Here is a 26,775-nt window from a genome sequence, read left to right as displayed (position 1 = left end):
ATGAGCGCGTCCATCAGCAACTCAGCTCTGTGTCTATTTTTCTGAGTATGGAGCCTGCAGACATTACCTGCACTTAATTCTCTTTTTATTAAGCAAGATGAGGTCTTATCTGTGCATTTGTTGTTCCTTATGTCGAACTCAGTGCACTGCAGAGAGTGATTTCCTGTGTTTAGGTGGGCCAGTCTAGTCTTGTCGCCAGGGCATAAATTTAAAAAAAAATGATGAACACGGTTATTAAAAAGGAGTATTGCCATTTGATGTTCCTAATCAACAAGAAACACATTCAAGGATTACTTTCTATTGATCACCTAATGAACTCATATAACAGTAGCAAAGCTATTAAAAAGAAGAAAAATGTTTCAAATTGTTGTCAGTCATCTAGTTTTACACGTCTTGCCTAAATGCTCATCGATTAAATACTTTAAGGAACCTTTGCAAGGTAGGAAAAATTAGACTCCATAGTCACTATATATATATATATATATATATATATATATATATATATATATATATACTGTATATATATATATATATATATATATATATATATATATATATATATATATATATATATATTTTTATAATGAAGTTTGATTAAATGTAGGTCATGTTTGTCTAGGATTACCTCTAAAGCGTTCAATAACTCAACAAATGGGGTTTTATGACATTACAACCCCAAGTTAATTAAATATTTGTTTTAGGCTCTCACTATATACTCGGTCAAGATAAAGATGCTGTCCTAGGTTCTCCCTGACCTACATGACTCAATATTTCCTAAATCGACCAGTGACAAATAATACAAGTCATAAAGCATATGTTCTGATAACAACATCAGCCTGTTAATTAACAGAAGCCCATAATATGATAATGTTATGTAATCGCAGCACATTTTTTTTTTCTCATGCATGGATGCAGAGCAGCAGGAGAGGGCATGTGCTGAGGCTGCCAGGAATCGGTAGATTAATATCTTCTCCTTCATTTAACTGACTACTTCCAAATGTGTTTTGTCTCTCTATTATCCTGAAACAGACGGATGTGCTACAAAGTCGTCTCCGAAACAAAGCTGATCATGAACGACTGCGGGAATTGTCACTAGACAGAGCTTTTTGTGTCAGGGAAACTTGGTGGTCATTGACATGAAAAATACAAAATGAAAATTGCCAGTCAACCAAAGGGAATTTATACAGACAAATATGCACACAGAGTCTTACACTTTCACAAAATGAGAACTGAACCCACATTGTCAGCACAGAGGTCAGGCAAGTAAACACCATGTTCACTAAATCAGTGGCCCAGCAAGTCTCACGTTCTAAAATTTGACTTGAGTCAACTTCCTAGAGTTTACTAAATACCACACCGAATATGAATATATATTGATGTGAGTCAAGCCTTTGGAACATATAAAATTACATCATTATAGTCTTTTGTTGTGTACCGATTAAAAAATAACCCTCTCACTTTTAACCTTAAAATGTTCCTTTCTGCAGTTTTTAAGAGGCCGATTGAGTTTTCATTATGTCTAACAGCAGATGAAAAAAATAATCACAGTTTTGAAATATTTATGTGAGAAAGTGCTCCCAGGGGCTCAATACTGTATGTTCATCTCACATCAAAGATGATTAAAAGCAAAGCCGTTTTTAAAAAATTAAAATAAAACAAATATTTATTAATCTATTTTATCAAGCCACCTGAAAAGGACTGAATTAAAGCCAAAAACAAAAACACATCAGGAATCTTTTTTTTTTAAACTATGTATACTGTATTCCAATTGGGTCTTTGTCAAGTTTGCCAGGAGAAAAAAATCACAAGGATCTGAATTTTGAGTACAAATATGACTTTTGAATTGAAGGTTTGTAGTAGATTACGTATAGTCAATGAACGCGTGGCAGTTATGGGGGGGTTTAGGACCGAGCGGCGCAACGCTACTGAAAGCTTCCAGTGCACATCATAATGGCTTGTGAACTATACTGTAGCTGTGTTTACCAGACGACGTACAGAATTCTGAATCGACCATAATCTTAACTGTGCATCGCAAATCATTAGAGGCAATTTTGCGGCCCTGCTTGTGGCTCGCATCATATCTGCCAATGGAGCACATCCGACTTCCTAAGGTAACCGCACGTTTTGATGGAGTCATCATTTCCGCAATGCAAAGCCCGACCCTCACCACTTTAAAAACCGTCACTCGTCTGTAAGGTTTCATATCCTCAGCCAGTTACGCCAATTATATTGAGAACGGGCCACGCAGAAAAATGCACGTAAACGGGTCGCTGGGATGGGATCATTTAAGTGTAACATCTGTATCAGTGCAAATCAACCAATAACTGTCAAATGGGATTGACGATGACGTCATGTTTATTTATTTATTTACGTTTTATGTCTTTACCAGGTTGAGAAAGTCAGACTGCTAGACAGAGTGTTCACCAAAAGAAGCCGGGTTGGCACCCTTTATCTGACGGCTACTCACACCATCTTTGTCGAGAGTGAAGATGGAATGCGCAATGAAACATGGGTAAATCACCAGTGGAAGCACGGAAGGGATGAGGGATCCGTTCATTTTTTTTTCTGACAAGGAAGCGTTTCATGAGTGTTTTTTCCTCTATGTTTCAAAGCCAAGACTTTTCATGTAGGATCCCTCGTTCTGTCTTATTAGGTCCTTCACAGTTTAGTTTTCAGTGTGGAGAAAAAAGCCACCACGCCGTCTGGATGTCCCCTGCTGATACATTGCAAAAACTTCCAGGTCCTGCATTTTGTAATACCTCAAGAACGAGAGTGCCATGATGTACATGTGTCCCTAGAGCGTCTCTGCAAACCAGGTGAATTGCTTCTAAGCATGAAAAGCGGTTTTAGTTGGTTAGTTTGCATGATATTTGAGTCAAAACTGACATGTTAGCAGTATTACAACTGTGTTAGGCAATTTAAACACCCACAAACCCCAAGTATGCTCATATTCCAATTTTAAAACGGCCAAATATGACCCCTGGGTTACTTTTCTAACCGCTAGCACCATCTCCAATTCCAACTTCTTTCTTATGTTCTCTTCTATTAATGAAGTCCAAGGGGATAGTGTTGTTAAATACTGTTGATGAGTCAACATCAGCACCAAAGCATAAACAAAGATGCCTGATTTTGCCTCACTTGGTTAATTATCCTCTTCGTCGTTTTGTTTTTGGATACCGAATGAAAAAGTGAAAACTTAGTCAGGGGGTTGTGGTTTAGATGGATATTTTCCAGTTCGTCAGAATGACCATATATACAGAAGTAACTGCTCACACATGTATACGTTGTTACAAATGTATCTGATTCCAGAATTTAGATTTTAAACAAAATATTGCTGACTTAAAAGCGTAGTTGGTGATGCTGCACATTCAGTAGCAGTAGCTGTGATTTAAAAAATAAAATAAAATCCGATACTGATTTTTCAGACAGTCACAGGGCCTCAAGACATGAATAACTTCAGTATGTTGACTAGTTAGCGGTCAAGAATGTCAGTACAGTGACAGTGGCCTCCTGCTATTCATTGAAGCATAGGAACCCGGCCAGCCTATGAATAGAAGCTTATAATAGGCAGCTATTGAAATGCAAGGGGCACAAAACCCACTGATAAGCATTCATCTTCATTCAATATGCATTTTCCATGAAAAACGGGGAATGGAGTTGAAGCTTTCTAGGTCTTGGACGATCATACAAAACACTGATCAGAACACACCTAAAATAATGTGAAAAATGACTTACTAAAAATAAAAACAAAAAATAAATTAAAATTAAAACAATCGAAATGGGTAACATTTTTGTGTATTTTTAAACTATGTACAGTATTGTCTCTTTTCCTTGAATTGAACCTAAGGGTATATTGTACACATCTGTCAATGTACTGTGAGTGGTTTATTGTGCTTGCTTGAAATTTTTATTTTGCACACCTCAAAACTATCTGCTGACTTGCAAATGTGTCCAAATCACATGATCTACAGTATCTCACTCCAATTTGCATTCTTACTGTACTGTGTCTGTAACCTCCACTTGTACTTATAGTGGAGACACAAACGCCACAAGGTTTCTTGACAAACGACGCGGGTTTTAGAGGAAAATTAAGAGAGAAAAAATCTTTTTTAGTTTGTGATTGTTGTGGTAGATTGTGGGTTTAGTTTCTTAAACCATGAGATTTTGCTCCTATAGATGACATTTATCAACCTTCATTGTACCTTGTAGAGCATTATGATGAGCTGTATTGCTTTTCATATAAACCAAATGTTGATGAGAACGAGAGACGACTGGAGTGGGATTTTGTGGACCTCAGAGCCGAGTACAGCAGAATGGGAATCCCAAACTCCCTGTGGAAACTCTCCTCGGTAAACCGGCACTACAAGGTCAGCGCGCCGAGATCTGTGACCAAGCACACGATCGTACACAAATGTGGACCTTGCAATAACTACATTTTGTTTGTTTTTGTAGGTGAGTGACACTTACCCCGCTGAGCTCTTTGTACCCGAGTCAGCAGCTCCATCAGTCATCACAGGAAGTTCCAAGTTCAGGAGCAGAGGAAGATTTCCTACACTTGCATACTACTCCAAAGGAAACCATGTAAGTCGATCACATGCATTTATTTTTGCTTCGTGTGTAATTCCTCATAAGTTAAATCAGAGGAAATGTTTTTAAATGTTCTTCTCGTTGAAAAAGAGGCCCCAAATGACTCTTGGGCTAATGCATCTTGACCACATTTTGGCACATCAGCCTTAATGTTCATAAATCATTCCATTAGTCGTTAACACAAGAGATGGGAGTGCTTTATGAGACTAAGGTCAACTTCCCAGGGTTGTGGGTTCAGTGTGTGAAGCCCAAAACATACAAAAGACTTAAGTTTGTGTAATGGGTCTGAAGGGAGAACCGAATGATAATACTTGGCCTTGTCTCCTGTGGCTAATAAATGGAGATAAGAGACTATTATTCCTCTTAATCTGCATGTCAGGGAAAAACGCTTCCAATATTTGATGCTCATCCCCCCCAAAATGTCCATTTATAGTCATAATTGACAGCATGACCTCAGTATGATTGAATGGCGTGAAAGCATCCACATGTGAAGTGTCCTCTTGCCTCCTCTCAGGCTACCATCTGCCGTAGCAGCCAGCCTCTTTCCGGATTCAACGCTCGTTGTTTCGAGGATGAGCAGATGCTGGAGGCCATACTGAGGTCCAATCCCCGCAGCGACTTCATGTATGTGGTCGACACCAGGCCTAAGGTGAGCCCCATGGATGGAAAGAATGCTTTGTAATGAGACAAGTCATGCAGTATTGCGGTGCACTGTATGTTCAGGTGGGTTTTATTTTACAAACAGCATTTTTTTGCAGCTGGATATGCTCGTAGATAAACACTCGGGACAGTCTTGGCTATTGTCTGGGAACACCATGGTCGGCGTTATGTAACGTTCGTTGGTTTGAAGCGTCAAGAAACAAACAACAGATTTAATCAGCTAACAACCGGCCAAATTTTTTTTCCAGTTAAACGCGATGGCAAATCGGGCAACGGGAAAAGGCTATGAAAACGAAGACCACTACTCCCACATTAAATTCCGCTTCGTCGCCATTGAGAACATCCATGTGATGAGGAGCAGCCAACGAAAAATGCTAGAAGGTACAATAATGGCTCATTCTCACAGAGGCTTTATTGCTGGAATGCTTCGTTGGCAGTGCGCTCATCACTGTTTCTGAAATGTTTTCATCACTTCAGTGTTTATGGAAAAATGCATGATATTTGGCATCATCTTTCGAACTTTGGCTGTTTTCACATGGCCGTGGCGCAGCGCAACCCCATGTTATTGCTTTGGCTTTCAGACGCTTACAGACTGCAGCCTGCTGCAATCAGGCCTCAAGTGAGCCCACAGGAGAATTTCTGAGTATTGTAGTAGGATGGCTGATCCCAAGAAGACTTTGAATCCATCTGGGTTTTATTTCTGAGCTATTTTGGTTTCCTGTAGTGCACAATCTGCGACCTACCCCCAAAGCAAAACTGAGGGCGTGAGAATAATGTTGTTCCTCGTCTGAAAAGTTGTAGCTGCTATCCCCTGTTATAACTCTTTGCCTCCTGGAAGCTCAGAAGAGTCTAAATGTTGAGACAAGGCCTCTGCCCCCCAGATATTGGTAGTGTGCCTGTCGCATGCTTAAATACAAATTTAAAGATCTCCCACTTGGCAGCATCAGCTCAGATGGTTCATCTAGATTCTAGGTGGTAGCCTTGCACTTGTTAGAGTAATGATGACCTTGTTTCCCGCACGCCTTCATTTTTTTGCTTCATGAATGCTTTTTTGAATTGGATATAATATGGAAAATGTACCTATAATTGATTCTATATGAATTTTTGGGTCTCTGAAGTGCCTGCCCAAAGTGCCCATTCCTCAAAACGAATAAGTCGAAAAACAACCAAGCAAATTTTTGTGTGCTGTCTAGTTTTGAAATTGTGTCTGTACACAATTCTTAAAGTATACCGAGGGCATGTGACGGCTGGGCGATATGGAAATACTTTCACCAAAATCTGAGCAGAGCTGCATTAGCTAACAGCATCAACATTTTTTTCCGATCACAGGGAGACATTTGATTACCAATCGAAGATGTTGGTATGGTGATGTGGGGCCTAGTGTTTTTTTTAATTTCCCTGTTACATGCACCACATAACATGAATCTGCACACAAACCTCTCCAGGTAATATAATAAACCACTGTGTATCACGGTGATACATTCAGGTACTGATGCAGTTGAGGTTTATTCTACAACTTAGACAAACAAAGTTGATTAAACATTGTATTTTTTGAACACCAAAATGTTTAACTGCGTTTGATTTTTGTCCAACAATTACCTTAATGCTCTCTTATCATTTGGAATGCCTTGAGCCCCAATTCTGGAAGTTAGTCTTGATAATATGATTAAACCTTTAAAGACTTGCTAATTTAATACACAATACATGGAGCAGCAACACATACAAACAGTATACAGTATCACAATACTCTGTGAGAGCAGGGACTACTAAAATGATAAAATCTGGTTTATTATTACAATGAAAGGAGAACGCTCTTTTTGCCCACTAATGACACTACATCTTCTACAGTAGAGCTCAATGTTGCCCAGTATTTGGTGGAAGCCTTCTTTAAAATCCGAGATACAGCGATATTACAAACAATGAATGGAGACTGACTATAACGACACTGTGTTGTTTAATAAAGTCAACTATTCTCAGTGTTTCCTGCCACTGAGACAGATGTGTTGTGACTGCAGTGTGTGAGCTGCGTTCCCCTTCTATGTCTGACTTCCTGGAGGGCCTGGAGAGCTCAGGCTGGCTGAAGCACATCAAAGCCATTTTGGATGCAAGCATCTTCGTTGCAAAGGTCAGTCGGCACATTTATCTTTGCTGCTGTCTTTACTGGTTCTCTAAATATTAGACCTCAGACCTTTGGCAATTTATATGCCATGCAGGTGTTCACTTGCAACATTTGTGTAATATCTTTTGTGTGCGTGTGTTGCAGGCTGTTACCGACGAGGGTGTCAGTGTACTCGTTCACTGTTCCGATGGTTGGGACCGTACTGCTCAGGTGTGCTCTGTGGCCTGCTTGCTGTTGGATCCATACTACAGAACCATCAATGGATTCATGGTACAGGCTGACTCTGAAAAACAGACATTTTGTAACTGCAGTTTTAATACAGTCTAAAGTTGGTGATATTTATCAAACCTACTGTATTCCATTCAATATTTGACACCTGGAACTACAGAATGGCAATGCGGTACTTTTCAGAAAAATAGTTAGCACAATCTGCCAACCTTGACACAAAGCAGAAAGCGGAAGAAAAAATTGCGATTCAATGTTGTGGGATTTGTGGAAGACAAGGATGTATGAGATGAGAATAAGTGTGTTCTTTTCTTCTCCTGCCATACTGTGCAAAACGTAAATATTACAAGCCAGGCAAATGATACGGGCCATGTTAATTCGTTTATGACGTGAGTGGCCACTAAAAAAATCGACAGGGGCAAATGACATCCAGGTCATGACTGTTTTGAACACACCTGCTCTAGGCCAACCCCTGCTTGATTTTGTCACTAGGAGATAACTCAATACTTTTGCACATAGTAATGTTTCTCCAAAGGAAGTTTTCCCTAAACTGCAGGTATGAAGTAGTGTTTATTTGCCATTTGAAATATTCTTGGTGGTGATCATAATTTTCTAAAATGCTCAAAACATGACTTCAACATTTCTTTTTGCATTTAGGTTCTCATCGAGAAAGACTGGATCTCATTCGGCCACAAGTTTTCTCACAGGTTTGATTGATGATTAATTTCATAGCATGATCCTTTTTTGTGCTCTGATCCAGGCCAGCACTTCTCGAAAGGATATATAAATCCCGTCGGGGATACGCTAGATTTCAGTTAGATTTTTGCAGCACGTCTAATTTAATGCTTTACAATGACATGATAGGAACAGAACAGTTCTCTTTTCAACTTAAGAGCAAATGAATTGGAAAATGAAGCAACTTAATGTGTTGTTTAATGTTTTATGCCTTTAGTTTAATACAGAAGCACATCATCATTAGTGACACTATTTTCCAGAGAAGCCAGAATTAAAACAGATGATGATACAAGATCTATTTTTCTGGAATTGCTTCATAAAATATACCTACACAGTTAAAAAAAAAATACTTTCAATAAAATAACATACACACAGCTGGCACTTCACTTTATTTTTTATTTTATTTCTCTTTTTTTCCATCCCAAAAATGCTTTGCATTGGTTAGGGGCACCTGACTGAGAAAGTACTTCACAAAGGGTACAAAAACATTTAGAACCAATGATGTAGTCTAACACTCCTCACTTCCTCCCATTCAGATGCAGCCACCTAATCGGAGACCCTAAAGAAGTGTCTCCTGTTATCGATCAGTTCCTGGAGTGCGTGTGGCAATTGATGGAGCAGTTCCCCTGCGCCTTTGAGTTCAACGAACGCTTTCTAATCACCATTCACAGTCACGTCTACTCCTGCCAGTATGGCAATTTTATTGGCAACAACCAGCAAGGAAGGATAGAACTCCGGTTAGATATTTTTTTTTCCGCCTCTGACTGTAAAAAACATTTTGCAATGTGTTGATTTAATTTAATTTCACATCATACAGACTTCGAGAGAAGACCCACTCTCTCTGGCATTATTTGTGGTCAAACCGGCCAGACTACACCAACCTCTTGTACAGACCAGACCACAGTCAGACACAGGGACTCCTTCGGCCATCTACTGCCCCCTGTTGGTTCAAGTATGTCACACCATTTGGTGTATTATTCGCATACAGTCGGAAATCATATAAATTATCCATCCCAAATTCAAATCATCCCAAAGTCTAATCCGTCAAAATAAAGATCAAAAACAATGTGGCCAGTTTTTTTGTATTTTAAAATCGCAACTATCATTCAACTCTTTGATGTTACTGTTGTATGGCAAGCGGTTATTATTGCTTTGTGCAGATTTTGGAGGGGCTTGTACAACCGGTTTGACCGTGGAATGCATCCTCGTCAGTCTGTCGAGGATTACCTGCGGGCCATTCAAGAGGAAACAGAACAGTTGGAGGAACTGCTTGCCTCACACAAACAGGTAAAAAAACTAATTTTATATATATATATATATATATATATATATATATATACGTATGTTTTTTTTCATTAACTCGACAACTTTAATGCGAAAAATGTACTTGTCGTTACATAATCAACAGAAAATTTCAAAGTTGGAGGAGAAGCAGGTGTGGAATCGTACCCCCAAAACTGGCACCTTTGATAAAAGCCCCACAGCCTGGGTTTTCGGTAATGATCTCAGCCTGGCAAACACACCTCAAGACTACACATCAGACTTCTTGACTAGCAGTCCCTGCCAGTTAAAGACACCGCGCAGCAGGTTGACTCTCTCACCCCAAGACTTAACACATGACTCCAATCTCTCCAACGGCAGTGATCGGGAGTCTGGAATAGCCGACCTGAGCCGTCGTTCGCATTTTAGCGAAAGAAGCAGCAAGGATCAGGATTCTTGATGACGCTGCCTACTCAGCTGTCTAAACAAATGTAGCATAGCAAATACTACCTATGTAGCTGTATGCACTAAAACCACAGAACCGTTTTGTTTTGCTTGTGCTATGGTGGATGCTCCCCGTTGCCACAAAACATTTCGACACTATTTGCTGTCCATGACTACATTTTACTTTCACACGATGAAGGGTTGAATTCGTTCTTCCCAGTAACGTCTGGACGCCGAATCAAAGAGCCGTGCGGTAAAGTTTGAAATAGAAAAGTGCATCATATGCCTCCGGATCCATTTTGTTGAGCCCGTTATCCACTCCAAAAACATTATTACTCCTGAGTGATCCTCTTCAACAAATTATTTTGCTGCGAAGTGGATGTGTAAATCCATCCTTTCTTTCGCGATGCAATATCTTCATAATATAAACACATAAAAATACATAAAATAGCCAAATCAGAGATGATGTACTGCAACAAATGCAAGAAGCTCTTAGATGAGTGGAAGAACACGTGGTTATAAGAAAGCCTTTTAGTAAAAGTCCAGTTCTAACAAAATCAAACTGTAATGCAAATGTGGAATGAGTGCATGCATGTTTTGTGGTCACTTCTGTCAAGCGTACTCAGCTGAAGAAATCTTCTCGCATGGGGTTTTAATTGAAAGGGGAAAACGTATTTTTATAAGCTAAATGGCTGAACATGGCTGCAATAGAATTGCCAGCTGTAGTAATGGTAAATATAAGCATATTTTGTTGTTGAGCTCTACTGTACACAATGATGATGGATGAGAGCATGTCCCAGAATTTACTGTAAGAGCGCCGAATTCACACTGCAAATCAGGTGTATCACTGTACTGTATATTCCTGCCGGTTAACAATGCAGCGTGCAAGCATACTTTGGTAACATTTGTTTTCAAATCTTGCTGCGCATGCATGCAATATATATCGTAAATGTGCTGCAAAAGTGTTTTAAAGAGTTAAAAGTATTTTTGACTGGAATTATTTACAAACCAATTCCAATAAAGTTGGAAAGTTGTGTTGAACGTAAATAAAACCGGATTGCATTGATTTTTAGAAAATAGTCATTGACTTACATGTTTCAAACAAACTGGGACAGAGGTATGTTATGTCATTATCCCATTTAATAAACATTCAATAAGCATTTGTAATAAGAATTTGGAAACCGAAGACACTAAATATTGAAGCTTTCTAGGTAGAGTTCTTCCCTGTTGCTTAATTTATGGCTTCTGCTGTTCAACAATCTGGGGTCTCCGTTGTCTTACTTTGTTTTATAATGTCCCACACTTTTTCATTTTGTAGCCACATTGTTGTACCACAAGCGGCATTTTCTTGTCGGATGAGCATTCCTCAATATTTTCTGTCTTTTTTGCCACCTGTCCCAGCTTTTTTGGAGCCATCAAATTCAAGGTTAAAGAATATTTGCTAAAATCAATGATTTACATTTGAAAATGAAATATTTTGTACTGCAGTGTATTCAGGTAATATCTGTTGAATCAATTGAAATCCATTGTAGTGTGTTTATTTATTTTTTTTAACCTAATCTCTCAACTTCATCGGAATTGTGTTTGTATTGATGTGGAATGACAACTCATGTTGATTGTACTGTGTTATTAAATTATCAAGTTTTGTTATTTGTCATTCTTTTGGAAATAAGATATTGCTCCACCGTGCTTTGTCCTAGTAAACTCCCTATTTACTCATTCTGAATCACTCTGTCTAATTAAAAAACAAATCCAATTGCGTCTACCCTTCGGTTATATTGAAATGCAGATACGGAATATGGATCTTCTCACTTTAGTCCGGTCGCAATCGATTCATTGCCCTGAGAAAGGCTCAGTTGGTTGTTGTGTTCCAAACAGAAAATAACAATGAAAGTGGCAACTTGAGCACTATAAATAACTCCAATTAAAAAGTCACTGGTACATGTAGAAACAGCAAAAATATTGAGTAGCGTGTGTATATGTCTGGTGCAAACTTATTTTAGCTTGTGGGTCTTATGGAGGGCCCTATAAAATCATGGTATATATTTATATAACTTTAAAACAGCAATTACTGCTATTACTGTCCAAAGTAGTAAAAGCACAACATTAATATTAATCATAAAACATTAACATTACAAATAATCAAACTTTTCAAAATTTCCATTCATTAATTTTATTTTTACTTTATTTTTTATCTATACTTTTATTTTTATACGAAATCATCTAGCGGGCCAGAATAAACCCATTTGTGAGCCAAAAGCGGCCCACGAACCGTATGTTTGACACCACTGGTTTAGACAAACCTTTGACTTGCGTAAATGCTGTAAAAATAAGTTAACATTGGTTTTTCCTTGTGCCAATGTTAAAAGTTTTAAGTATACTTATAATATTTTCTGAGAAAATAATCTTATTTATGGACGGCACGTCGAGGGGCTTCGTGAAATGTTTTGCAAAATATAACTGAGAAGCTATCGGTATTCTCAGAGAAATAAACGCGGACAACGTACGCACGTGGCGTAACGATCTACGCGATGACGTCACGTTGTAGGTTAGCTATGATGGCAACCGCAGGTTGACATCAACTCACTGCTGAATTGTGAACTATTTAAAACAAAGTTAGAGGGAAATCCGCGGCACAGTAACTAAGGTGAATTGCAGAGGTTAAGCTAGTACACGCTCGAAACACACACGAACACACACAAAAGCGCGTTTTGGGGAAGGGTAAGTTAATGTAGCTTCAGTGAGTCAAGTGGCACTCGAGTGTGAGTGAGAGAGTGTGTTTATGCTGCTGCAACTTGGCTTCTCACGTCAACACACGCGCTTGCTTTTTCCTTGGGACAGCTGCGAACAAGAAACAGCCGTGGCATTGATATCCACACGGGAGAACCAAACCGTCTTGCACACGTTAGCAGATGCTTAGTGTGGAGAAATGCTAGCTGCTAGTTAGCCCAGAGTGCTGCTGTGAGCTAATGTTATCAGCCGGCTTCCAAAGAGACAGCTGCATACTCCACAATGTTTGCTTAACTTAGGATTTTAGCTCTCAGGTCAGAAAGAAATCCAAATGACCTAATAGTCAGTATTGCTAGTCAGTGTATGATCTATTTTGACAATGAGTGCACGATAATTAGTTTGTTGACATCTGCATCGTTTTCCTTGCCACCTGGTATTACTTAACGCACGTCTAGTAAACTACGGAACCATTAAGCCATTTTTTTTTCTTTTTAATCATTGTTTATTTCTCTCTCTGCGTGTTATAGTGGCACTATGCCCGCAGCTACTGTGGATCACAGCCAAAGAATATGTGAGGTATGGGCCAACAACCTTGAGGAGGAGCTGAAGAGAATTAGACATGTCATTCGAAAATACAACTATATCGCCATGGTGAGTGACACCTCAAGGTGCTGCATACAGTATGTACCGTGCCCTGAAAAGAACACTGTAGGTTCTTTAGGTAACAGGTTTGTACTCCACAGGACACCGAGTTTCCAGGCGTAGTAGCCAGACCGATAGGAGAATTCCGAAGCAATGCTGATTATCAGTACCAGTTAATGCGCTGCAATGTGGATCTGCTCAAGATAATCCAGCTGGGCCTCACATTTATGAATGAACAAGGGGAATATCCTCCGGGAACATCAACATGGCAGTTCAATTTTAAGTTTAACCTCACGTAAGATGAGTCGTCTGTCCCTCTAACTCTTTTCGTGACATTTAAATCTAGTCAAATGCTTCACATGTTGATGTATCTACTAACAGCAAATGGGAAATTAGCTGTGCAGAAGGTAGAACTGTTTGGGCGTTGGGATATAAAGTGTTCTAAAATGACAACTGAATCGACCTTGAACTCTGCGTGTTTTCCACCTCCTATTTAGAGAGGATATGTACGCGCAGGACTCTATTGAGCTACTGACAACTGCAGGGATTCAGTTCAAGAAGCTCGAGGACGAAGGCATAGAAGCATTGTATTTTGCCGAGCTATTGATGACTTCGGGATTGGTACTGTGTGATGGGATCAAGTGGCTGTCATTTCACAGGTATCCAGTTATCTCTTTTAATCCATTTCCTGTCATTTACGTCTGGCTTCGATTAATTACGCTGATCCTCGACGATATTAACATTTAAAAAGCCGGCCAGTGCATGTCAAATCAAGCACTTTGTCATCCAACCACCAGGGGGAAGTGTTTCGCACATGTTTGCAAGACAAAAACCTATGCTTTGTCACCCAAGTATATTATTTACCAGTGTAAAACGGCAATATTTCCAATCAATAATACAACAGAACACATAGCTTAAAATGGTGACATTCCCCGCAAATGCCCTGTTGTTTAAAGCTGTAGTAGATGAAAGAGAAGCGGTTCAAAGTCTTTTTTTCGCAATCGCCAATTCTCGACTTTCCAATAAGCATCCAAGCTGCTTGCCGATGTACGGAGCTTTTTTTTTCCAATAATAATTTTTTATTGAGAGATACTGTATTTTCATGTATCATGCATGTTTCTGGCGTGCGTAAGAAAACCGACACAACATACAAGCTATGACTGAACAGTTTTGCTAACCATTATGGTACTGCTGCCAAGTTAAAGAGCACCGATCAATAGATGATTTTTATCAACATTTTTGAATCGGTCTGGATGTTTGTGTTGAAACAGCAGCCATTTTGTTCAAACCTTGTGATGTATGACTGTGTTATAGTGGCTACGACTTTGGATATCTGATCAAAGTTCTCTCAAATGCCAAACTGCCGGAGGAAGAGATAGATTTTTTTGAGCTTGTTCGCTTGTACTTTCCAATCATTTATGATGTCAAGTATCTCATGAAGAGCTGCAAAATTCTCAAGGTACACAACATTCATGAGCGTTTTGATCAGTCAAATGCTTGATTTTGACCACCCGACGGGTGGCTGGTGTCGTGATCGGCAGGTATTGTATGTATTCAGGGTGGATTGCAGGAAGTAGCCGAGCAGCTGGAGCTGGAGAGGATCGGACCGCAGCATCAAGCGGGCTCGGACTCTTTACTTACAGGCATGGCTTTCTTCAAGATGAGGGAGGTAGGCCCCTTAAAATTAAAGCAAGTACACTTGAATATTTTTGCACAAGGTTAAACCTAATGTATGATTGTCTGTATATGTCATATATCCCAATTAATAAACGCGTCAAATGCAATCCTTTTCCATGTTTTCTAACCGGCGCACTCTTAATCGAATCAACTGAAGAGATCATAACTTTTGCATGATCATCTCCATATTAGTAATTAAGTATGCAGCTCTTGCTTAGCATAGATTAGCTGAGTTTACGGTATATATTTGTTCATTTCTGTGCACACTGTTGATTTGTTTCCACCAGATGTTCTTCGAGGATCATATCGACGACGCAAAGTACTGTGGCCACTTATATGGGCTTGGCTCCGGATCAGCCTACGTCCAGAACGGAACGGGGAACGCTTACGAAGAAGAAGCCAACAAGCAGCAGTCTTGACATCATACTCGCACCATCCCACCATCTGCGGTGCGGCCCGGAGGCCCAGCTTGGACGACGGGATGATTAGAATGATAATAGTGAAGAAATTCCTTCATTCGGCCGGCCGTTTGTCAGTGGTCCCGCTTGTCCTAGACAGCTGAAGTGATTGCTTATAGTACCACATGACAGCTTCACTGGTGTGAGCTTAATCAAGTACTCCTGCAAAGCAGCGCAGGCATCTGGTTGGTTGAGTACAATTTAACATGCTTGAAAAATGGGATTTTAGTTTTACTAAAATGTTCTGTAGAATTGTTTTGCACTTTAAAGCTCTAACTTGATTTTATATGGAAAGTAAATGTATCTGAGGTCTCGCTGCTCTCTGTTGCTTTTTCTATGTTCACAATTTACGTCGTGAACACGCAGCGCTCGATGTGCTAACATTTGGCCAATCTCAGCCTTAGGATTAATGCATCCCTTTTAAACGTTTAAGTTATTGTGCCAGTTCTCTAAAAAGATGCACAGTTGTACGCTAAGCGCCACACTCGACCTTATTGCCTCAAAATGAGAAAGGGAGCTCTTAGTGGGTGCGTTCGCACGCACGCAGTCGTTAGCGTTTTTTGCAGTTGTGCTTTCTTTGCTTGTTTGTATTGTTGTTTCCAACTTAACACCCCAATGTGAGAAGCGTATAATCCATCCTAATACAATTTTGCTTGCGTGTAACGCAGAACATTTGAAGCCGAAGCTAGATTTTTGTGCGCACATAAAAAGATTGCAATCATACTGTAAGCCCACTGTCAGCCATCTGCAAATTGAAATGTGGGAAAACTCAGCTGGTGGAGTACATGCAGAGGTTGTACTGCCACAAAACTCTTATGTGCGAACATTTTCATTCGTTTCATTTTAATAAAAGTTGCTTTTGTACAATTTTACACCTTTACTCATTGGGGAAAACATCTTGCATTTTAACATGCATGCTTTTTGATTTGTTTCGGTGGAGTTCATGTGTAGCATTAATCTTTGGGTGAGATTGCTTCATGTTTGAGGTGCCTTCCTGCGATGACGTGATGAATAAGGAAAGCGCATGTTCCAAATGTTTTCAACAAACGTGTATTGTTGAATAGTAAACATTTGTGTGTGTGTGTGTGTTCTGACAGATATGGCACATAAAAAGTCTACATCTTTCTAGTCAAATGTCAGGTTTTGGTCTAAAAACCACAAAAAAATGGAGACCAAAAGTCATGTCGAAATCCTTTCCACCATCATTTATGTCTTCTACAACTCAGTGGTGAATAAAAACTGTTTTCTTAAACAACTGCGATATATAGTTGTACAAGTGTGAACAACCTCTTATAAATGGAGTTTGTGTCATCTTAGTGTTTTTTTTTTTTTTTTTAGTTGTGCTTTAGCTCACATTGATGGTGAAAAAAAGGTTTGAAATATCTTTGTATCATTTTTTAAAAAATGCTAAAACCTTTCATTTCAGCAGGGGATGTAGATTTTTAATATTCATTGTAGGTATGACTCCAGTCCAGTGTCATGGTAATGAGTGGTGTTTTTGTTTTGTTTGCAGTGTGACCTTGAAGCTGTAAAGGAACAAGAGTATGCAATATAATATTGAGGATTGTTTTTAGATTTATTTGTAAATAAAGGCTCAAAGCTTTTCTAATGAAAATACAATTTTGGCATCTTTGAATTTCTGAAAAATCGTCCTTCAAGCTACAGAATGGAAAAAGATGACAAGCAGTTTTAAAAATTAACATGTCAACACAGCATTTAGACCAACAAATAAAAAATCCTTAGCATTCACAATAATGCTTAGCAAAATATTGTACATTCTCCAAATTCCACTGAATCATCACATTAAAGCATGAACGTACAAGTGCCTCTCAATAGATTAAAATGTCATTAAAAGGTAATTTCAAGATTTAGTAGGCTTTTGGGTGAAAGTTCAGCTTGAACTGTAATGCGCTTTTTTTTTTACAACGTTTAATTTGTATATTTTTTTAAGATAATGCAATTACAAACAACTGTTCTCTAGTAACATAGTTTTTGCAAGACAGTGATACACATGAATTTTAGCAAGAAAAACATAGTATGTAGAGAATCTACAAAACGTAGTTATGAGTTTCAAGTTTATAAATAAAAGTTCAACTTTATTGAAATGCACAATATAATAGTGAAAATCAACAGATCTCTTGCTTTGCATAAAAGCCACAACACTTTCCAGTTGTTCCCATACACAGACTAGTATAACAACATATTGCCGCAGGCCCCCCATTTCAGTAAATAAATGAACAAAATACTAAACAAACAATTGTGGTGATCGCTTCCCTAAATGAGCAATTATACTGCATTATAACATTTCATAATTGCTTGTGCAATTAAAAGGTATACACAAGAAATCACAAGTCATTGAAAATAATGAAATGTTATGATACAACTTAAACGGATTTTGTTCCAATAAATGCTCATAACACTTGCATATAGTGACTTTTTAAAATTTTTTGTAATATATTTCCCTACCCCCCAAAAATGTAATCAATAAAAAATGCATTTGCTTTTGCCACATAACAGATGTGGTGGCCAAATCTGGCCCCTGGGGCCTTAAATTTGACAATTCCCATCTTGCCCAACAGGTGGAGTAGAGTAATACAGGCACATCTTCACACATTTCACAACAAATCTGAATAGCCCTTATTTATACTGTTCTCTAATATTATTTACTAATGCATGTTGTTGTCTGCAAGGGTCCCGTGGTACACATACCATGAAACATTTTTTTTTTTTTGATCTCCTGAGATGAAAGCATGCAAAGATTTTCACTCCTGCCGCATTCAACGAACGGACGCAATTTCCAATTTCGGATGTGCAAACATTGGCAAACTTATTGATGCATACTGTATAATTTGTAGCTTAGGCATACGCCACAATATGAAAAACAACATAAGATGAACATCTACTACAGCCCTACAACACACATGTCTGTGCTTTCTCACATATGTCGAAAGGACATCAAAGGACGCCATTGGAATGCAAATTGGGAAATATTACACTTGACTACAAAGGTCCGCAACATTCCGGACAGCACCAGGGCATGCTGCCGGCATTCAAATCGCCATTGAGGCATATCTCACCGAATAGGGAGGAGCACTGAAAAAAAAAGAACATTCATTGTTTTTAAAAAGTGACATTTGATATGTAGAAAATGTCTTTGTTTATAAACTTACACTTCGCAACAGAGCTGTGTCGCTATGCCTCGTTTTCTGTGGTCATTAGTGGATTATTAGTGCCTAAGCAAATACGAAGGTGAGCAACAATCATAATACTGTCAGAAAATATGATTATCAGAAAATCAATGAACATGACACTATACTGTACCATTCTTGTCATCTGCTGGAATGTCGATTTCAGTCCAAGATGCGGTACTGCTGAGCAGTCGACTTTGACCCTCCCTCATTGGCTTGAAGGGGAAGTGGCGACCCTCCGCATTACTGCAAATAAAAATAAACACAAAGAGCAAAAACCCACCTCAAAAAACACTCTCGTTGACCTGTGTGGGGTTTGCCTGCTCTCCCTGTGCCTGCTTGGGTTTTTTCCGGTTACTCTGGTCTCTACCCGCGACCCCCCAAAAAACATGCAATGGACACTCCGAATTACCTTTACTTGGCTTTCAAACTATAATAATAGCTTAGAGTTATTTGGTATTCGCCTATAATCTGAGCATACCTCTTTGGTGCTGGAGTGTAGCTGGTGGGCGAAGAGGGTTGCTCAGGGTCAATATTCACCAAGCACGTTGGGAATGAGCAGCCATCCCCTAAACTGTAATGTTGAAAAGGAAAACAAAAACATTTATGCAGACAGCTTTGAAACATGTTGCAACATGAAGCTTAAGTCATTTCTGTCTCATTTAGTCTTATGGCTTTGGATCTTCGTGCGTGATGTTTGTGTGAGGCGCGTGTTGATTCCCAAATTTTTAAAACTCTTGACAGGATTATTTAAGAATTGCCTTGCAACATTTGTCAATATCAAATCATATCAAATGACCTTACCTAGAAAAAATTGGAAACGGCCAGTATTTGGCTTCATCACCAAAAACCTGACGGAAATTCTTACTGGAGCCCAGACTGAATCCGTTCTTGTCTGTGCCATGGCGAAACACCGGCGCACGGACAGCCTCTGACGGGACAGCCACATAGAAGACCATTTTGAAAAAATACAATTAAAACCATCGGGGAAATACCCAGTGAGGGACCCAAACTGGTGTCAGAGCAGGTGTGACTTCTCTTTCCATGTAGCGATGCCTACAATGATATCTTCAGTTCGCAATAATCCACCTGTTCCCTCCCCACATCCAATCCTGTCTAAAAACCAAAAACCTTCACGACACAACGGCACTGATGAGGACGTTGATGTTGAGATGGCGCAAAAAGATTGAGAGCACGTTCCTCTGATCCACATTGAGGCGGACAGACGCAAAACAGACATCACCTACCGAGAGTGGATCTATTCTTGAAGACCAGCCAACAGTGATAGATGAAAAGCGAAGCCAGGCTGACTGAGAACATGGAGGCAGAGAAGAAGAGGAACAGAATGTGGAACTTGGCTTGGGTGTCTGGGAAGCCATTCTGTGTGGTAGAGCAACACAAATGCACAAATACATGACGAGAGAGAAGTTGCTCATCTCTGGTCAAGCAAGGACTTACTATTACTACTACTCTAGCGTAAGGTGGGGCAGCTACTTTAAAAATGACTAAAATGGTTACCAGGTATTCTCTCAGGCGGAAATGAGCTTTACCCCCAGCCTTGTTGGAAAAATGTAGACATATTTGTTATCACCAACGCATACCCCCAAATTACATTTCTTTCCTTCTATTTCACCTAAATGGATATACTGTACATTTCATTCTGGAGAGGGACATACCATCCAAAATTTAATGAAGTATTGAAGGTCTGTAGCAGTTATAAAAAGGCAGTAAAGAAGGGAATATGCCAAAAACAGCATGAACGACTTGTAGTTGGAGAATCCCACGCAATTGTTCACCCTGAGGGAGTAAAACAGTTGTTAGACAAAAGACAACATTGTTTTCTTACTTATTTCAAAGCCATAATTATTGCCAAGTTGTTCTATGGCCAAACATGGAGAAAAGTACTGTAGTAAAATCGCAAATACAAGTTTTTCTTTCATTCTTTGGTTCTCATTTTTAATGCATTCGGTCATTATTACAATCATTTTAAAAATCAAATAATCTGTCATTTATTAAATGCATATTTGGATGAAAAAAATATTTTAATTACCATTGTGCTATTGTAAAAATGACATTTTTTTCCAATTGGGAGAGCAGACACACAAAGAAATTAATTCAGCTTCAGTGAGTGGTTTGGTCTCCAAATGATTCATTGATTATCAAAAACTATTATTGTTTGAACTATTAAATTAATTGATGGATCATTAAACTTCTAGATTTTATGCTTCTGGGTGCTCTGAGAATGCTATATTTTTTCTCAATATGCAATGTTTTTTTCTGAAATGTCAAAAGTTGGGAGATTAGCACATGATTTATAAAAACATTTCTTAATTTAAAAAATACCTTTTTATTGCCATAACAAAAATACTTTTGAGTTCTTCACTTCCATCATAGTTTAACCGATTTACGGACAGAAACCACATCTACATACCAGGGACAGTGGTGATCCATCTTTAGGATACATCTGAAACACAGCAAAATTTTATTTGTATTTTTTCTCCGGCAGATGAGCAGAGAGTGAGACATACTTATCACAAACGGAACAATGGTGGCATCGATCAGGCTTCAGCAGCTGACAGCGCTCACAGAAGCGGATTGCTGAGGAAACATAGATGATTTAATCAAACCATCATCGGCAATGCCCTGCAAGCACTTGACCAGTGAATTAATTAAATGAACGCATATAAATTTGTCTCAAAATTGCTGCTTCTTGGTTGATCGATTTTCTTAGTCTGCGTCTTCCTGACTTCCTGTTTCTGCCCACTCTCCGCACAATGCTGACAACCCAGAGTTTGCGATTCGGTCAAATGACTGATACATTTTCTTTCAGTGGCCAATATGGGGCAGATGTGATGAAGATCGCCTAGCAACAAGTGTCAAGGCAAGCAAGTGATGTGATCGGGAAAAATTATCACGAGGAACATTTGATTTACTTTTTACTACCGCCACACTGCACTTGACCTACCTCCAGAGTTTGTGCGTGTGTAGATAGGCAGCTCCTTAGCTATTCTCCTCAGGATCTCCTGCTGCGACTCACCACGGTCTTCACGCTCCAGCAGCTCCTTGTCCGAGTAGGACAGGCAGAACTTTGTAGAAAACGAGACAAAGGATAAACAAAACGGGACTTTGACCATGCTTGTGTAGTTCTTTCTTCATTTGTCGATATAAACATCACATTCAAAACGCAGGAACATGTTGAGACGTGCTTAAGCTTTCAATCACTGGTTCCCATTTTTTTTGCATCCAGCACCATTAAAAAAAAAAAAAAAAAAACAGCTCTATGGTGCCACAGTCACGTCCAACATTCAAATACAGAAGTGTGGGAGGCCTAAATTACGATCCAAAATGAGACGTACATTTTTTTTTACCTAAATTTATATTTACTGTTAAGACACTGAAACATTATTCACACTCCCAACTCTCAAGTCAAACATTTTGGAGCTTTTAATCACATTATTTTCCTTCATCAATCAATTTCCAAGTATTCTTTGCTTGTTCTGTGCTCTCAAATTGGCCCCACCCGAGCAGGTAAACATGCTTTGAGAATAGCTAATGACAACAAAAAAATTTCTACCTCCCCGAAAATGCCTGCGTACCCCTCATGAAAGAGTAAATACATTCTGACCTTATCCATGTCTTAGTTTTGTTTTGGTTCCGGAGTTGAGGAGGAGAGCTTTCGCACCGAGTCGGCCAAGTAAACGGCAAAGTTTCATTTATTAGTGACAGTGTTTTACAGTAGAAATGCTAAAGTAGCGAAAATATCTGTCAACGTCAGTAGTAAACAACTACTGTTCCAAAGGGGACTGATTTGATATGAGGAATGAGTGTTTGTGAAAGCGGTGGATTGACGCTGTTTTGCATTTTCTTATCAGTAAAACAGGCCTGTTTTTAGGCCTGTTGTTCACTCTGTTGGAATAGTCTGTATCATTCACGAGCCTTGTGAGGGTGAGCAGTTAAGATAATGGATGGACGGTTGTTTTGTGGCCGTCCGGCATTGAACGACGTCGTGAAGGGGGTGAGGCAGCCACGCGGTGAGAGGTGCAGCTTCTGCAAATAAGGCATTTTACTTCCGGGTTAGAATTATCGGTACCATGAAACTCAGATTTAATAGTAAATTAAAGCGCGAATGTGCTAAATATAATTTATACGCATATATTTAACTGTTGAAAGTTGAAAGATAACATTATGTAGGCCCTTCAAAAGAAAAACTGTAGTGGCGCTTCATTGGCACTGTACATACAAATGAAATGAACTTGTATCTGATTAATGTTAAAAAAATCTATTATAAAAGGTGAAATGCAAGTCCATTGTATTTGAAAATGAAATACAATTGAATTATAATAGTAGAATGCCTACAATTGCTTTGACAACCTGGTCGAAATCGCAATCGCCGAATTGGAAATGAAGTATTCTCAAAGAAAGTCCTCCGTGGTGTAAATACCCTCTGCAATGTTTGCGTGTTCTGACTGCATCCTTGCAGAGCTGAAAAGTGGAATGCACCCCTTGGCACTTCTGCAGGAAGTAGTCTTAGTCCAAAATGCGGCACTTAATCACACTGTGAGGCTGCCATCTAGCTCTGCACTTCCCACAATGTCTCAGCTCACAGTGTCAATAAAGCTGCGTCGTCGTCTCACTCACCTCCCTGAGGGGGTTCATGGGCTTGGTGAAGATGGTTTGCCAGTAAGCCCAAATAAACATGATGAAGATGACATGGTACACCAATAGATAGACAACTGAAAAGGGGGGGGAAAAACACAAGTGTTATCTGTCAACATTATGGTTTAGTGAATTAAATTTTGAAAAACCTTGTTCAGCCATAAAATGCAAATATTACAGGGGTACTCGATTAATTATCGATTAATTAATTATCGATTAATATGAAATTCAAAGACATAGTCACATAGAAAAATATTTCGTGTTTGAAGAACTTTTTTATATATGTCTTTTTCTTCCTAAGGAATCATCTTCCTAAAAAAACATCTTCCAGAGACATTATAATTATGGAGGCGTCTTCCAAAGCTACAGAAAACATCTCCCAAGGTGGAATTGCATTCCACATTAAGCAAGTTAGTGGAGTATTGAAAAGTATGTCAAGCCACAGATGAGGACGGGCAGAAATGTTTTGGTAACAGCTGCATCCACACAGACTCCGAGAGGAGATTCAACTCAACATCTGACGCTTTGAGGTTAAATAATTCTTCAAGATTTTTAAACACTTGATCAAATACTTACCCTTTTCCCACGTGTCTTCAATTGAAACTGCAAAATGAGAGAAGCAAACACATGTCAAGATGTTCTCATTTGAGGTTGTATCCTATATGCTTGCCATTTGTGAACTCTACAGGATATAAAGCAAGTTTCTAGTTGCACATGTTGTATAATTGGGGAGGGCTTTGAAATGATGATTGTGATCATCTTTTCATCTTGGGGTTTTATCTGAGAAAGAAATAAAAGAGTGCATTGTTTTACATTACAGTATTAGATTTCATAAATACTAAAAAGTCATTTAAAAACAGCTCTGTTGTGCACTACCGGATGAATGATTCTTTTGAAATGTATTTGGATCGAGGCAAAGGTGGTGGCAATCGGGCTTGGTTGTGACCTGTGAAATTACACTCAGATTCACCAAAACTGTGGTTAGCCACAGTTGCTAACATCAGAAACGTCAGATAGCTTTCTATTTTTTGCGCCTTGCTAAATCATCATTTTGAAGCTGCATTTGAAATGCGCAGGTCCGTCCATCCATCCGTCCAAAAACTGACTTGGCTTCTTCAAAGTATGAATTTTCCTTTCGCTTCTCATGATAAAGTATCCTGGTAAATCTAATCATTTGAGTGTACATTTTCAACAATGGCTACATGTTGTAAATAGATGGTCTGAGACGGTCTGAGTGATATAAGGCAGATGTTGGTAGCTTTAAAAAAAAGTGGGTCAAGCGCAGATTGCTTGAGGTGAATTATATAAACCCGACAATGAGATTAACTGAGCTGCTGAACGAGAGAGTCAGCTGATGCTAGTTCCACACAACTGTGTCTGTGTCTGTCTGCGGACCACATGCTCGCCACTGTCCTGTCCACTATTTTCAATCCGTCACAGCTTTGTCAGTTGTTCCACTGGATAAAGACACATTTTTAAGTGGACCGATGCACCCGTGTATAAATAATGTCACTCTGTGCTTGAAACATGGCATCTTCAAACTCAAGACATTCTTTGTAGGACATCAAGTATGGGTGAGAATTTGAGGGTTCACTCTGCTTTAGTATCTATTTTGCACTTATTAAAAGGAAGTTTGATTTTCACTTGTCATTTCTATGCAGGTCAGCTCTGTATTTGGCATTCAGGGATTCTGTCTGCACCTTAAGAATGTCCACACGGTCGGAAAACTACAAAAAAGGAAGGCCTTGCTCGATCCATTCTTACCAATGTACTTGTTGGATTTCTGACGGGTAAGATGAGCATTAACATGACAGTAAGTCTTTAAGATATTAAGAGGCAAAGTAGAGAGGACTATGCATACTGTCCAGTATATCCGGATCTTTCTCTCTCTCTCTTACACCCCCCCCCCCCCCCCCACACACACACACACACACACACACACACGCACGCATGCACACGAACATGCTTGCACATACACAAAAACACTCGCAGTAAACAACTATATATATATATATATATATATATATATATATATATATATATATATATATATATATATATATATATATATATACACACACACACACAGACACACGCACACACACACACATATTTACTGTATATAGCATTTCAAAATGGTAATTGGATAATATCAAGACCATGCGAGTCTTTACCCTCTTCATCTGCAATATTTATAGAGCATAGTATTTTGGACACATTTCGAGGACTCCAGTGATCAAATCAGACACACGTCTCACACCTGCATGACCACACAAGACAGCAGACATGCGTTTGCTTACCCAAACAAAGCTGCACAACGTAGGCGTAGTAAGACCAAGCCACTATGAGTGCGATGAATAGGACCGGGATCCAGTAGAAAACTCTCTTGCAACCCCGTTTGACATTACGTGAACCTGACGGTGCCATAGTCTAGGAGCGGATCATATCCAACGTGGGTTCACGTGTTCACCAGTGTGTGTGCGTATGTGTTCGCTCGTGCACGCGCGTCTCGGTGTCTCTGAGGACTGTCAATGCATCGTCTCTTCGGATGCGATCAACCTCATCAATCCCTGAAACCCCCCACCATGTGATGCTGCAGCATGTTCAGCCTCAGACACTACACACTACAAGACACCAGTGGCTCCGCCCCCACCAGCCATCACCCCACCCCAGCGCGACCCCCTTGCGGGTTGCCATGACGGCCGCAGGATGCTGCAAGGCTGGCAACTTTTTTCGCCTCATCCAGATGAGTTCATTGAGTTCATGCTGGCTGCTGAAATGTGAGAGCCTGAGGGAGCTAAACGCGCTCATCGTTTTGACATGTGACTTTGGCATTTTATGAAGGCAGTTACACTAAAAATAATCGTTGTAAAGGCAATACGTGTTTTTGTAGGTGCGGATTGTAAAGCGTATTTACAGCAAAATCGGCACTGCCACCAAGAGGCTGAAATGTGTAGTACATAGACTTTCATTCAGAGGCAACTGTCAAGTTTGTTTTTGTTTCCTATATCCTTAATTGAGCATATTTTAAAATAGGTAAATAATTCAGCACAAAGCCAGACGCGAAATGTATACCGTATACTGAAATAATATATTCGCCAAAATTAAATCACAAATTTGCTCCAAGTGAAATCGAGTTTGAGGAAAACCAACAGAATCGGGACGCAAGCGGCAACATGACTTTTGAGTTAGAAACAAAGTTATTGCCTTGTAAAAGAGAAAAACACGTTTTGTCGAGATGGCCATTTCATTGGCCATTAAAGATCAACTCATTTCAGCTTGTCTAAAAAGGTAAATATTACCAAATCAACATTTTAAGGGGCTGGACTCAATTTAGGAGAGGTTGAGCCCGATTAAAATGGGCTAAAAACTCCCATGCTGATTAAAGGAAAAT

General features: G+C 39.3%; 3 protein-coding genes across 8 annotated transcripts; 2 read left to right on the top strand and 1 right to left on the bottom strand.

Moving 5' to 3' along the window:
* Positions 1-1,957: 1,957 nt before the first annotated feature.
* On the top strand, positions 1,958-11,696 carry mtmr7a (myotubularin related protein 7a). The gene is given in 15 exon segments (XM_088432097.1): positions 1,958-2,111; positions 2,390-2,512; positions 2,654-2,816; positions 4,210-4,367; positions 4,453-4,581; positions 5,102-5,236; positions 5,496-5,628; positions 7,263-7,372; positions 7,511-7,636; positions 8,249-8,298; positions 8,863-9,063; positions 9,144-9,278; positions 9,487-9,613; positions 9,735-10,043; positions 10,045-11,696. Coding segments are annotated over 15 exon segments (1,950 nt in total). The 5' UTR covers positions 1,958-2,087; the 3' UTR covers positions 10,072-11,696.
* On the top strand, positions 9,562-17,151 carry cnot7 (CCR4-NOT transcription complex, subunit 7). Of its 3 annotated transcripts, XM_088432105.1 has the most exons (8): positions 9,562-9,613; positions 9,735-9,822; positions 13,288-13,411; positions 13,504-13,697; positions 13,900-14,061; positions 14,717-14,861; positions 14,961-15,071; positions 15,367-17,151. In XM_088432105.1, exons 3-8 carry the CDS (start codon positions 13,295-13,297, stop codon positions 15,496-15,498), a joined length of 861 nt encoding a protein of 286 aa, XP_088288231.1. In that variant the 5' UTR covers positions 9,562-9,613; positions 9,735-9,822; positions 13,288-13,294; the 3' UTR covers positions 15,499-17,151. The 3 variants fall into 3 exon arrangements, with proteins under 3 accessions (XP_088288231.1, XP_088288229.1, XP_088288230.1); XM_088432103.1 differs by lacking the exons at positions 9,562-9,613; positions 9,735-9,822 and adding an exon at positions 12,541-12,677; XM_088432104.1 differs by lacking the exons at positions 9,562-9,613; positions 9,735-9,822 and adding an exon at positions 12,616-12,751.
* zdhhc2 (zDHHC palmitoyltransferase 2) lies at positions 17,090-26,013 on the bottom strand. Of its 4 annotated transcripts, XM_088432101.1 has the most exons (14): positions 25,682-26,010; positions 23,958-23,984; positions 23,364-23,458; positions 21,691-21,811; positions 21,254-21,323; positions 21,157-21,189; positions 20,402-20,522; positions 20,244-20,282; positions 19,973-20,105; positions 19,530-19,656; positions 19,207-19,299; positions 18,859-18,971; positions 18,708-18,770; positions 17,090-18,630 (listed from the first exon to the last, which is right to left on the bottom strand). In XM_088432101.1, the coding sequence occupies exons 1-13, from the start codon at positions 25,806-25,808 to the stop codon at positions 18,730-18,732; spliced, it is 1,140 nt and encodes a 379-aa protein (XP_088288227.1). In that variant the 5' UTR covers positions 25,809-26,010; the 3' UTR covers positions 17,090-18,630; positions 18,708-18,729. The 4 variants fall into 4 exon arrangements, with proteins under 4 accessions (XP_088288227.1, XP_088288225.1, XP_088288228.1 ...); XM_088432099.1 differs by having other exon boundaries at positions 19,973-20,282; XM_088432102.1 differs by lacking the exon at positions 20,244-20,282 and having other exon boundaries at positions 25,682-26,009.
* Positions 26,014-26,775: the final 762 nt, after the last annotated feature.

The sequence above is a fragment of the Hippichthys cyanospilos genome, chromosome 13 (genome assembly GCF_059441005.1).
Source record: "Hippichthys cyanospilos isolate Australia breed blue-spotted pipefish chromosome 13, RoL_Hcya_1.0, whole genome shotgun sequence".
Lineage (NCBI taxonomy): Eukaryota > Metazoa > Chordata > Actinopteri > Syngnathiformes > Syngnathidae > Hippichthys > Hippichthys cyanospilos.
This window is presented reverse-complemented; position numbering and strand designations above follow the sequence as displayed.